The 13,991-nt window shown below is 43.5% G+C and overlaps 1 protein-coding gene across 2 annotated transcripts in view; it reads left to right on the forward strand.

Annotated features, from left to right (window-relative positions):
* Positions 1–2,581: 2,581 nt before the first annotated feature.
* The window catches only part of SCG3 (secretogranin III), a 62,470-nt gene continuing 51,060 nt past the window's right edge, over positions 2,582–13,991 (forward strand). The window contains exons 1-5 of one of the 2 annotated variants that reach the window (XM_056572312.1): positions 2,582–3,089; positions 3,482–3,534; positions 4,065–4,113; positions 4,214–4,420; positions 6,120–6,262. In XM_056572312.1, coding sequence (XP_056428287.1) covers positions 3,002–3,089; positions 3,482–3,534; positions 4,065–4,113; positions 4,214–4,420; positions 6,120–6,262 — 540 coding nt within the window. In that variant the 5' untranslated portion in view covers positions 2,582–3,001. Of the gene's footprint in view, positions 3,090–3,481; positions 3,535–4,064; positions 4,120–4,213; positions 4,421–6,119; positions 6,263–13,991 lie in introns of both variants that reach the window. The other variant, XM_056572311.1, reaches the window with a different exon arrangement.

Genomic DNA, 13,991 nt, shown 5'->3' on the forward strand with positions numbered 1-13,991 from the left:
AATAATAATTAGGGATGCCCCGATACCGATACTAGTATTGGTATCGGGGCTTATACCAGGTATCTGCATGGTATCGTGGACTCGTCTAATGTCCCTGATACCAAATCCGATACCTGGTGTAGTGCTTCGCTGCCCCTTCCTCCGGGTTCGCATCACTGCCGCAGCCCCATTCTCATCACTGCTGCTGCCCCGTTCTGCCGTCTGCATTATGGTGTCTTATGGAGGAGCAGAACGGAGCAGCGGCAGTGATGAGAACGGGGCTGCGGATCGGCAACACCGGACAGGGAGCAACTACAAAGGGGCGCTGCTGTGTACAGGGTGGGGGTGGGGGGGTCCTGCTGGCTACAAAGGGGGCTGCTGTCTACAGGGGGTTCCTGCTGGCTACAAAGGTGGGCTACTGTCTACAGGGGGGTCCTGCTGGCTACAAAGCAGGGCTGCTGTCTAAAGGGGGGAGGGTCCTGCTGGCTACAAAAGGGGGGCTGCTGTCTACAAAGGGGGAATACTGTCTACAGGGGGAGGGTCCTGCTGGCTACAAAGGGGGGCTGCTGTCTACAAAGGGGGACTGCAGTCTATGGGGGGGGGGTCCTGCTGGCTACAAAGGGGGGCTGCTGTCTACAGGGAGGGGGTCCTGCTGGTTACAAAGGGGGACTGTTCTCTACAGGGGGGTCGTGCTGGCTACAAAAGAGGGCTGCTGTCTACACGGGGGGTCCTGCTGGCTACAAAGGGGGGCTTTTGTCTACAGGTGGGGGTCCTGTTGCCTACAAGGAGGTCCTGTTGGCTACAAGGGGGGGGGGCTGCTGGCTACAAGGGGGTCCTGCTGTCTAATGTCTGCAGCTGTCTATACTACCAACAAGGGGATACCACCTACTATTTAAGGCAATCTTACAGCAGAGTCACCTGCACTAACTTGAATTTATAGGTAGACCCGGTTTCTATCGCTACTCACCATGTGAACATTAGTGTTGCTTGCGAATATTCGCAATGGGAATTTTATTCACGAATATCGCATATTCGCGAATTTGCGAATATTCGCGAATATAGCACTATATATTCGCAATTACGAATATTCGTTTTTTGTTTTTTTTCACAGTACACATCACAGTGATCATCCCTCTCTGCTTCCAGCTTGTGTGGTGTAAAGAAGGCTCTAATACTACTGTGTGAGACTGGCGTGCGAATTTTCGCATATGTGAAAATTTGCATATGCAAATTTCCGCATATACGAATTTTCACATATGCAAATTTTTGTATATGCTAATTTCCGCATATGCAAATTTTCGTATATGCGAAAATGAAACGCGAATATTATGAATATGCGAATTTAGCGAATATATGACGAATATTCGTCCATATATTCGCGAAATATTGCGAATTCGAATATAGCCTATGCCGCTCAACACTAGTGAACATCAGCGCAATCGCTCCGGAGACATTGGTCTCGATGCCAATGCAAATTCCCTGTTCTGCCCAATTGAGAAGAGAGAAATCTTTTCATACTACAGCAGCCACCTCCATTGTACACAACAAGGAACCCACATATCATACGGTAAGCAGCGCCAGAGACCGGGTCACCCTGGTGTCAGATTCCCTTTAAAATAAAAGAACTCGTACTTGGTATCGGCGAGTACTAGAATTAAAGTATCGGTACTCGTACTCGGTCTTAAAAAAAGGTATCGGGACAACACTAATAATAATCATTTTATACATGCACTTGATTTACTACCTGAGTATTTTCCAAACAGTGCATCTCCAGCTGTTGCAAAACTACAACTCCAAGTATGCCCAGACAGCCTTGGCTGTCTGGTCATGCTGGGAGTTGTAGTTTTGCAACAGCTGGAGACATACTTGCCTCCAGTAGAGATGAGCGAACTTACAGTAAATTCGATTCGTCACGAACTTCTCGGCTCAACAGTCGATGTTTTTCCTGCGTAAATTAGTTCAGCCTTCAGGTGCTCCGGTGGGCTGGAAAAGGTGGATACATTCCTAGGAAAGAGTCTCCTAGGACTGTATCCACCTTTTCCAGCCCACCGGAGCACCGGAAAGCTGAACTAATTTATGCAGGAAAAGTCATCAACTGCCGAGCCGAGAAGTTCGTGACGAATCGAATTTACTGTAAGTTCGCTCATCTCTAGCTTCCAGTTGTTGCAAAACTACAACTCCCAGCATGCACTGACAGCGTTTAGCTGTCAGGGCATGCTGGGAGTTGTAGTTTTGCAACAGCTGGACCACGCCGTTTGTTAATCCCTTACCTAATGGTTGCACTTCATTAATGCAGAATTGTTTTGCATCTAACAATCAGGACACTCACACATACTGTGTAAAGAGGCTTTTACATTTCATCGAGAAATGTCATGTGTATCCAATAAACCTTCTTATTTCCTTCATAAATCTTTAAGCCTCCATATTCACTGACAGGAGGAATGTTGTAATAGAAAATACAGCCATCTAGAATGTTACCAACATCAGCCCCAATCCGGTGAAGGAGCCGTCTACAGAGAGCAGTAGACGGGTGTGTCTCCTCTAACCAATCACTGCTCTCCGCGCTCCAATCACACAGGCTCTTACATCCCCGGCTGTAGTAAAGGTCACCATGTCCCGCATAGCAGCATTGGCGGTGCTCGGCTGCTCTCCTCCAGGTGACGTACACTGTGATTCCTGATCTATACGAGCAGACCACATCCCATTCATACTATGATGAACAATAGGAGGCAGCCAGCCGCGGTATAAGTGCTCAGCTTCAGCACTACAGCAGTGGACAGCCGCACAGTCTACATTCAGCCCTACACCGGTGGACAGATCTCATCTGGCAGCATAGCCCAGCACTGGTTCAGCACCACATCAGTGGACAGCTCCGGAGCCTCCTGTACCTTCACCTGTTCCTGAAGATCACACTCATCCCCTGCACCACACATTCAATGCACTGGTCACTGGCACAAGAATAAAAGTCAACTACCCCATCTAAAAAGGCAGGGTTGGACAAGGACACTGGCCTTGGAGGCAAATGGCTCTTAAGCCTATGTTTATCTTCTGTGCCCTTATTGGGGTGATATGTGTTGTTCATGGATTTCCTAAACCAGACAGTAGCCAAGGTAAGTGTACTCTTTACTAAGCATGCTTGTTATTATTTAGGATGGTGTATGTACTATAGATACAGCAGATCATGTAATGTATGCTATGAATGTGTAATGCATCCTACAAAGATATAATAAAAAGATGTATATGAAGAGAGCGCAGCTCAGATGTTCTCTTTAATCCAACGATTACAGTAATCCAACTAAATCCCTTTTTACAAATCAATTCTTAAAGAAACAAACCCCCCTATTTTCTTTTTTTTTTTTATAACATGCATATTGAGGTGTATAGTTGTTTATATATAGATATGTAGCTATAGTTAATGTTCAGTAATGATTGCCCCATTTAGGCATATGACATATCCAGTGATGGATAAGTAGTGATCTGTTTGTCTCTTCATCCCTTCTAGACAAGGCTCTTCATAACAGAGAACTAAGTGTAGAGAGACCATTGGAAGAACAGGTAGGTTTCCAGACATTTACATCATTTATTGCAATTTGCATAGAGAATTTCTATAAAAAAAAATAAAAAGTAAACAGATTGTAGTGAATTGTTTTAAGTAGTTTATTAATATTGGCAATATCCATACACAGATAGAACATTAACGTGGTATGGACCATCTTCTTACCATAGTACCGCTGAGCATCCATTAGTAAGAGGATGCAGTACATATAAGTTAGTGCCAGTGCAGAGGACTCTTTTAGTTTTTAATAAATATTGACTTAATAGAGATTCATTTGATCGTTTATGTTATTTTAATGAAACTTAGTCAAAGTGCCAAATTTCTAACTCTTTTATAAAAACAGTTACGTTAATAGAAAAGTATCTGATGCCTGTTTACCAAGTACTTTGGTTTGAAGGGTTAATGATCATTGTTTGGCAGTATGTCAGCTTCCTGCCGCTTTATCTGAGAGGAAATAACTAAATAACCAAGAAGTCTGGAGACTGTACGGTACTAATGATTTTCTGGTTTTCATCATCATCTCCCTTAGATTGCTGAGGCAGAGATTGCTGAGACGGATTCAGTGAGCAGAGGGGCAGGTAAAGGTAAAAAGTTTAAACCAAATACATTATTTTTTGCAATAAGTGAGGAAGCAAAAAAAAAAAAAAACCTAAAGTTTTTTTTCTCCCTATCCTGTAGATAAAGTAAAAAATGACTCCTTTGTGGATGACCTAAACTTCTTAATGTCAGTTGCGGAGAAAGAAAATAATGTCAAAAGAAGTGGTTGGACAAAAAACACAGTTGGTGACCACAAGACCTCTATGGATGAAGTAGACTCCACTAAAAACATAAAGCCAGTGGAGTATTTTGACTCTACTAAAAGTGGATTGGATTATAAATATGAAGGTATTTTTGGAATTATTGTGTCTTATTATTACTCATCCACTCTTTTCATATTGCTGTATAATGTATTATGTCATCTTTAGCGGATGACTAATACATTCAACAATTCCATTAGTGGGAAAGTCATTTGTCAGATACCGGAGAAAAACAGCAAAAAATGATCTTCTGATAGGTCCTAGACACACATGGGATGACCCCAGGGGTGCAGTCTGTTCTGCAGACTCATATTGATTTTAAGGATGAAATGACTCTATTTAATGATTCGACCCTTTTGGCATTGCTCTGATATTTCAGTTACTGGAAGTCCCTGATGCAAAGCTCCATTGATTTGAATGGCCATGTGTTCAGAATGTTCCAGTCATAAAAGAATTGACTAACCCACTATACTATTGAAATTTGTAGGAGGTTTCAATGACTTTACAGCTACACCTATGACATCACTAGAGATCATGTAGAGATCATGTAGCTCAATATAGAAGAATGGAAACTGGGCCCTGTTTCAATGCAAAGTCCAAGCTACTAGATAGCAATGTGCATCTATGTCTGCAGCGTTCACAGTAGAAACAAAGTTCATTCATTCACAATCAGATGCAAGGATTGGAGCACTCACCTCTGACACCGATAGATGCACATAAACTTCTTTTTTAGATGTGCACATGAAGCGACATATCAGGGAGGTGGAAAGATGGTACAGGAACGGGTGGGTGCAGCCAGTGGGCGACGGTCCGTATCGCACATCTCGTGCTTCGTCAGGCCCCATTAAGGGTGGGTGCAGCCGGTGGGCGACGGTCCGTATCGCACATCTCGCGCTTTGTCAGGCCCCATTAAGGGTGGGTGCAGCCGGTGGGCGACGGTCCATATCGCGTGTCTCGCGCTTCATCAGGCCCCGTTAAGGGTGGGGGCAGCCGGTAAGCGACGGTCTGTATCGCACGACTCGCGCTTCGTCAGGCCACGTTAAGGGTGGGTGCAGCCGGTGGGCGACAGTCCGTATCGCGCGTCTCACGCTTCGTCAGGCCCTGTTAAAGGTGGGCGCAGCCAGTGGGCGATGGTCCGTATCGTGCGTCTCGCGCTTCGTCAGGCCCCGTTAAGTGGCCTGACAAAGCGCGAAACGCGCAATACGGACCGTCGCCCACCGGCTGCACCCACCCGCTCCTGTACCATCTTTCCACCTCCCTGCTATGTCACTTCATGTGCACATCTAATTAAGAAGTTTATTTGCATCTATCGGTGTCAGAGGTGAGTGCTCCAATCCTTGCATCTGATTGTGAATGAATATCTAGAGATCAATTTTGAGTGGATTTCCCCTTTAAGGTTTCATGTTTGTAAATAACTGAAGCTTTATAAATTAGCTAAAGCCTTTAGACTAGAACAAGCAAAGTTCTATATATTCAGTATGTCCTTCTTAAATAGGATGCATTAAGGCTTTAAGGATGAAATAAGCCAATGAGACTTAGGTACATTTATAATAAATGATGCTGTAGATTTTTTCCTTTTTATGACTATTCTTAATAACCAATTTAATAACTCATAGGCTTTTCCCTATCTGGGGTGCTATTTTATGAATGAAAATGAATGTAGGATGGAGTTAATGGGGTTTGGAGCTTAAACATTCAGCACTAATGAGGGAGACATTAGCAGCATTTCTCCAGATTGGATATCATTTGATGGCAGAGAGTAGGTCAGAAATTATTTATTATTTCAGATGATCCTGATGGGCTTCACCAGTTAGATGGAACACCGCTCACTGCAGAAGATATTGTACAGAAGATTGCTATGAGAATTTATGAAGAAAATGACAGAGGAGTATTTGACAAGATTGTTTCTAAGCTTCTAAACCTTGGGCTGGTAAGTGAAAATCTCTCATACTATTTATTCTGTATATCTTTGTACTTTTTGATCAAAACGTATATACTAACAACCTGTTAGTTTTTGAAATTATTCTGAGAAGCAATTAGATCATTGTGCAAGATTGTAGATGTGCACCATGTCTGTTTTCTACCTGAATTCACATTGTGTTTTCTATCCCCTCTTTTTTTTTTTTTGAACATGTTGTCTGCACTCTTCCCCACCCCCTCAGCCCAACCCTATATAAGCAGTAGTTAGCTACACATGGGCCTTTTCCTCCCTGGCAGCCTCCCAGTCTGACTGGGAGAGCATGGTAAGTGAGCTGTAGCATCCTGTTCACACTGGTGTGGTGCTGTGCGGCGTCCATTGCTGCCGTGGCGCCATGTCTGAGGGGAGGTGCGACCCATGGACTGGTTTGAGTGGCATTGGGGCCGCTCTGCCAGTGGGTCGTTCCCCCTGTGGGCACTGGTGTCGCGGCGGTGGTGGTCGCCACCCAGTGCTACGCCATTTTATGCTAGGGACGTTAGGGACCCACTCTAAATAGGTGGCCTTGACGTGGCGAGTGGGCTTGTACTTTTTGATCAAAACTTATATACTAACAACCTGTTAGTTTTTGAAATTATGCTGAGAAGCAATTATATCATTGTGCAAGATTGTAGATGTGCGACCATGTCTGTTTCTTCTACCTGAATTCATATTTATTCTGTATGCCAGGGACTCCCAGCAGGGGTTCCTTAAAGGGGTACTCCGCCCCTAGACATTTTATCCCCTATCCAAAGGATAGCGGATAAGATATCTGTTCGCAGGGGTCTCACCGCTGGGGACCCCTGTGATCTCGGCTGCGGCACCCCAGACATCCGGTGCACGGAGTGAACTTTGCTCCGTGTAGGATGACTGCCGATGCGGGGTGGAGGTTTGTGTTGTCAAGGTCACGCCCCCTCAATGCAAGTCTATGGGAGCGGGCGTGACTGCCATAACGCCCCCTCCCATAGACCTGCGATGAGGGGGCGTGGCCGTGATGTCACAAGTGGGTCGCGACTGTGACATCACGAGCCTCCGGCGCTGCACCCGATGCTCTAAATGAACACCAGGAGTAGCAGGGAGATCGTGGAACACCAGGTGCAACAGGGAGATCGTGGGGGTCCCCAACGGCAGGCCCCCTATGATCAGACACCTTATTCCCTATCCTTTGGATAGGGGATAAGATGTCTAGGGGTGGAGTACCCCTTTAAAACAGTTTGGTTCCTTGATACTAGAGGGATTTCCTAGAAAGCAGCCTTAAGAACTATCATGTTTGTAATAGAGATATCATATTAATTTTAGCCTCCTTATAAAATGCTTTACCCTCTCCTAAACCAAGTTTTTTTCCAGGTAGGACTGTGAAGAGGGGTTTAATGGAGCTATTCGACAATCAAAAGTTTTCCCCTATGTATAGGGTAGGGGGAAACTAACTGAGCAGGGGTTCCAGGATTATCAATGTTCAGAAGCCCCATAGAGAATGAATAGGACAGTGGTCACCAGATTCATTACATGCTCAAAGCCTAGATGTTTATTTCTATAAACTGTAAATAGAAGGTGTTTTCCATATCAATCAAATCATTTCTTACTTTTCTTTAACCAGTACTAGAATAAAACATTGCAATGATATACATGTGCATATCGCAAAAAGATATGTCCGGCACTCAAGGCGTGTGGATAAAATGCTTGTCTATATTGAATCTTGCACAGAAATCACATACAGGAAGGATGGCTGACGCGTTTCGCACCAATCGTAGAGTTTACATAAGTCTACGATTAAGCATCGGCTGGTGCGAAACGCGTCCTTTCTGTATGTCATTTCTGTGCAAGATTCAATAAAGACAAGCATTTTATCCACACGACTTGAGTGCCGGACATATCTTTTTGCTCATTGCTGAGAAGCCGGGGGCGGGTCGGCAGCACAGGTGTGTCAGGTGATATATAGCACTGGTGAACGGACTTAACACGCTACCTCTGGACTTGTGCATATCCTTCGAAATATACTTTGTACTAATTTTAAGGTGCTTTGTTATCAAATTTTTATAGATTATAATCCAATATCTGAATTGCGTTTATACAATGACTACGTTTTTCTTGTTTGGGTTCTCTTTTATGTAATAGATATATCAATAATGTCATATGGTGCAAGGATTGTGTCTGTGTATAGGGTATAGAATCTATGTTTCATAAACAGAAATGCCTGATATTATTATTCTGTAAACTGCATCTAACACGGTTACCTTTACAAGCTTTCTTATTTACTCCTACTACTGTATAACGAGTATATGGGAAAATATCACAGGACAAATAGATGTAAATGATAACAAACAGATGGAAGCAAGATTCATGAAATATGAAATCCATATTTATGTTAAAGCCTGAGTCCCATCTCGCTCCAGCGGCAGGATATCGGTTTAAATCTCCCACAACTTCGTGGCACAAGACTACAGAGATCAGAATATAAAAGTTCATGTCAATCAAGATAATATGCTTTATTGAAACTACATAATAAATAACATAATTGATGGATCCCACCCTCCCTAGTTAAAAACCTGTGCACAAAAGACAAGCTAAATATATATATATATATATATATATATATATAAAATCCAAAAATAAGCAGCACATCAAGAAAGATGAAGGTCTGTAGGCAGGGTGCACGCATGCTGGAGCCACGGTCCTCTGGTTCCTTGGTAATAACAGTAGTGATATGCAGCACACCGAAATGTCATGCAAAGTGCTTTATTCCAAAAGCGACGTTTCGCCAGCCTGGCGTGAGGCCGGCGAAACGTCACTTTTGTACCGCATGGAATAAAGCACTTTGCATGACATTTCGGTGTGCTGCATATCTGTCACGATGCCGGCTGGCAGGAGGTGGATCCTCTGTGCCAGAGAGGGATTGGCGTGGACCGTGCTAGTGGACCGGTTCTAAGTTACTACTGGTATTCACCAGAGCCCGCCGCAAAGCGGGATGGTCTTGCAGCGGCGGTAGTAACCAGGTCGTATCCACTAGCAACGGCTCAACCTCTCTGACTGCTGAAGATAGGCGCGGTACAAGGGAGTAGACAAGAGCAAGGTCGGACGTAGCAGAAGGTCGGGGCAGGCAGCAAGGATCGTAGTCAGGGGCAACGGCAGGAGGTCTGGAACACAGGCTAGGAACACACAAGGAAACGCTTTCACTGGCACGATGGCAACAAGATCCGGCGAGGGAGTGCAGGGGAAGTGAGGTATACATAGGGAGTGCACAGGTGAACACACTAATTAGAACAACTGCGCCAATCAGTGGCGCAGTGGCCCTTTAAATCGCAGAGACCCGGCGCGCGCGCGCCCTAGGGAGCGGGGCCGCGCGCACCGGGACAGGACCGACGGAGAGCGAGTCAGGTACGGGAGCCGGGGTGCGCATCGCGAGCGGGCGCCACCCGCATCGCGAATCGCATCCCTGCTGGAGGCGGTATCGCAGCGCACCCGGTCAGTGGATCTGACCGGGGCGCAGCAGTAGCGAGGATGTTGCGAGCGCTCCGGGGAGGAGCGGGGACCCGGAGCGCTCGGCGTAACAATATCACTACTGTTATATATATATATATATATATATATATATATATATAGCAAAAACAAGATGGCTGCAGCACTCCAGAGGTAGAAAAAATAAAGTGACTTTTATTCCATTAGCAAATACGGTGGAATAAAAGTCACTTTATTTTTTCTACCTCTGTAGTGCTGCGACCATCTTGTTTTTGCTATATCTGGATTGGGGTCATACACCGGACCCAACTGGTTGCCTGTAGAGATGAGCGAACTTACAGTAAATTCGATTCGTCACCAACTTCTCAGCTCGGCGGTTTCTGACTTATCCTGCATAAATTCGTTCAGCTTTCAGGTGCTCCGGAGGGCTGGAAAAGGTGGATACAGTCCTAGGGAAGAGTCTCCTAGGACTGTATCCACCTTTTCCAGCCCACGGGAGCACCTGAAAGCTGAACTAATTTATGCAGGGAAAGTCAGCAACTGCCGAGCCGAGAAGTTCGTGACGAATCGAATTTACTGTAAGTTCGCTCATCTCTAGTTGCCTGCACCCACATATTTCCTGCACTTTGCTGTTTTTGGGTTATGCTGCTTTATCTGTATTTCCTCTCTCTCTCTAAATCTATTTATCTGCAGTCCTTATTTTTGTGACTGTTCAGGATGTTCCCCCATCTATTGTTTTTAACTTGTCTTTTGTGTACCTGTTTTTAACAGGTTTTTAACTAGGGAGGGTGGGATCCATCAATTATGTTATTTATTATGTATTTTCAATAAAGCATATTATCTTGATTGACATGAACTTTTGTGATATTTATTTATTTAGAACTGGGCACGCTTTGTAGGTTTCATTATTGTATGGCGTCTTGCCAATATTGGGGTTGGATGTGGTTTCAGCATCCATAGGGTTTAGGTCCTATATTTTTGTGTAGGTTGCGTAGAGATCAGAATATGTATTAGCTGGAAGTCCCATAGACTTGCATTAAAGGGTACCTCTCATCAAATAAACTTTTGATATATTTTAGATTAATGAATGTTGAATAACTTTCCAATTGCATGTTAATGAAAAATATGCTTCTTTCTATTGTATTTTTCCCGATCAGTCCTGTCAGCAAGCATTTCTGACTCATGCTGGAGTCCTAAACACTCAGAGCTGCCAGCCTGCTTTGTTCACAGCCAAACAGGCTGTGAACAAAGCAGGCTGGCAGCTCTGAGTGTTCTCCTTTGTGAACAAAGCAGACTGGCAGCTCGTAGTGTTTAGGACTCCAGCATGAGTCTGAAATGCTTGCTGCCAGGACTGGTAGGGAGACCCCTAGTGGTCATTTCTTCAAAGTGGAAAATTAAATAGAAAGAAGCATATATTTTAATAACATGCAATTGTAAAGTTATTCTGCATACATTAATCTATAATATATCAAAAGTTTTTTTTGATGAGAGGTACCCTTTAAACTTTAGACAAATTTGTATGCTGATCACTGTAATCTCGGGCAAGTGTTGGGCTATGGAATTGCAGGAAATTTAAACAGATGTCCTGCCGCCAGAGCGCGATCATCGGAGTGACTCTTTAAGTCTATGTGGATCTACAATTTCTGGTTCTATGAAATATTTCTTCCAACCATAAAGTAACAGAAAAAATCTATACATGTATGAAACAATTTCTGCCTGCATAGATAAAGTTTGATTCTAGAAGAGAATGCATATACATCCCATAGATTTTCATTTTCATGTAATAGCAGACGGGGAAGATGTGTCATGAGAGAAAAGAAATGAAGAATAGAAGAGTCAGGGAAATTGATGTCAGTGATGTATCACTTCCAGCATAGTACGTCGTCTGCTTAAGTTACAGTCAATAGGTAAAACTAGTAGGGAAAAAGAATGCAGAGCCGGCTGGAGCACGTCTCCGAGAGCTCTGCAGACAATATAAAGAAATTAGACGCCAGCAGGCTTAATAAATCAATTCCACCAGCAAAAGAGAGATGATAAAGCCAATGCTTATCCTAACATGCAAGACATGAACTGTGTGACTAACACTCAGGAAGGGAAACATTGGCAGCTGCTTTATTGATGACGTCTTCCGTGTTCTTTTAAACATTACCTGCAATACAACCAATGAATATAATGCATTTCTTATGGAGGGATTAGATGTTTCTTCTCAGCATGCATATCCATTTGTTTCTATGGAGAGTTAAACAGCTATTTTAATATAACATCACAATATCAGTCTAATTTTATCTGAGAAATGTGTTTTCTCCATGGGGTTTATTTCCCTTCTGAACGATACGTACAAGTAACCCCTATAAGTAACGTGCTTGACAGTATGTATATTTTACCAGATTTCACTTTAAAAGAACCTGATGTTTTACGTCTTGTAGAAAACCAAACAATTAGTTGTTAAAGGGGGATTTAAGATAGCCCCTCTTCCTTAAAGGGGTATTCTGGCTTTATACATCTTATCCCTTATGCAAAGTATAGGGGATAAGATGTATGATCACAGGGATCCCGCCGCTGGGGACCCACACGATCTCCAGGCAGCCCCTGGCATTCTGTGCTGAGTGCTGCCTCCGAGACGGGGATGTGATGTCACGGCCACACCCCTAGTGACATCACATCACGCCCCTCCATTCATGTCTATGGGAGGGGCCGTCACGGCCCCTCCCATTGACATGAATGGAGGGGCGTGGTGTGATGTCACTTGGGGGCATGGCCGTGACATCACGTCCCCGTCTCGGAGGCAGCACTCAGCACAGAATGCCAGGGGCTGCCCGGATATCGCGGGGGTCCCTGTGATCATACATCCTATCCCCTATAATTTGGATAAGGGATAAGATGTATAAAGCCGGAATACTCCTTTAAGGAAGAGGAGATAACTTAAATCCAAAGGGCATTAAATATCAGTTTCCAGGCAAAAACTTTTTTTGATACATCAACTGGCTCTAGAAAGTTAAACAGATGTGTAAATGACTTCTATTAAAAAATCTTAATCCTTCCAATAGTTATTAGCTTCTGAAGTTTTCTGTCTAACTGCTCAATGATGATGTCACGTCCCGGGAGCTGTGCATGATGGGAAAATATCCCCATAGGAGCTGGACAGCTCCCGGGACGTGAGTCATCAGAAAGCAGTTAGACAGAAAACAGCAACTCAACTTCAGAAGCTAATAACTATTGGAAGGATTAAGATTTTTTAATAGAAGTAATTTACAAATCTGTTTAACTTTCCGGAGCCAGTTGATATATATTAAAAAGTTTTTGCCTGGAATACCCCTTTATATAACATATGGTTGTAATAAACTATTTTTTTTTCTTTAAATTAAGAGTAGCTGATATCCACTCTTTATGAAGTCCTATGACAGACAACTAATAATAATAATAATGATATTTTCATGAGGTTCAGATTATAGATGTTAGTTTTGGATTATTAGCAGAACAGACAGCACGTGTAGAATGGTAGACAGAGATGAGGGAGGAGATGTAGGGAGGTGCAGCATTGTGGAGAGCTCTGTGGGTGAGAGGGAGGATTTTATACTATATTCTGGACTGAATAGGTAACCAGTGAAGTGATTGACACAGGGGGAGGCATCGGTGTAACAACTGGAGAGGAAGATGTCTCCTGCTAAAGCATTTAGGACTAGAGAGGGGAGAGTTTAGAGAAGGGAAGGCCTTTTAGTAAAGAGTAGTCATGATGAGAATGATTCAGAGCAATAATGAAAGTTTTAGCTGTTTAAAGGGGTACTCCGTTGGAAAACTTTTTTCTTTTTTTTTATCAACTGGTGCCAGAAAGTTAAACAGATTTGTAAATTACTTCTAATAAAATACTACAGAGGAAATTCTTTTCTTTTTTTAACACAGAGCTCTCTGCTGACATCACGAGCACAGTGCTCTCTGCTGACATCTCTGTCCATTTTAGGAACTGTCCAGAGCAGCATAGATTTGCTATGGAGCTTTTCTCCTACTCTGGACAGTTCTTAAAATGGACAGAGATGTCAGAAGAGAGCACTGTGCTCGTGATGTCAGCAGAGAGCTCTGTGTTCCAAAAAGAAAAGAATTTCCTCTGTAGTATTCAGAAGCTATAAAGTACTGGAAGGATTAAGATTTTTTTTATGGAAGTAATTTACAAATCTGTTTCTTTCTGGCACCAGTTGATTTAAAAAAAAAAAGTTTTCCACCGGAGTACCCCTTTAAACAATTAGAAAAGGGC

The sequence above is a fragment of the Hyla sarda genome, chromosome 4 (assembly GCF_029499605.1).
Source record: "Hyla sarda isolate aHylSar1 chromosome 4, aHylSar1.hap1, whole genome shotgun sequence".
In the NCBI taxonomy this organism is placed as follows: domain Eukaryota; kingdom Metazoa; phylum Chordata; class Amphibia; order Anura; family Hylidae; genus Hyla; species Hyla sarda.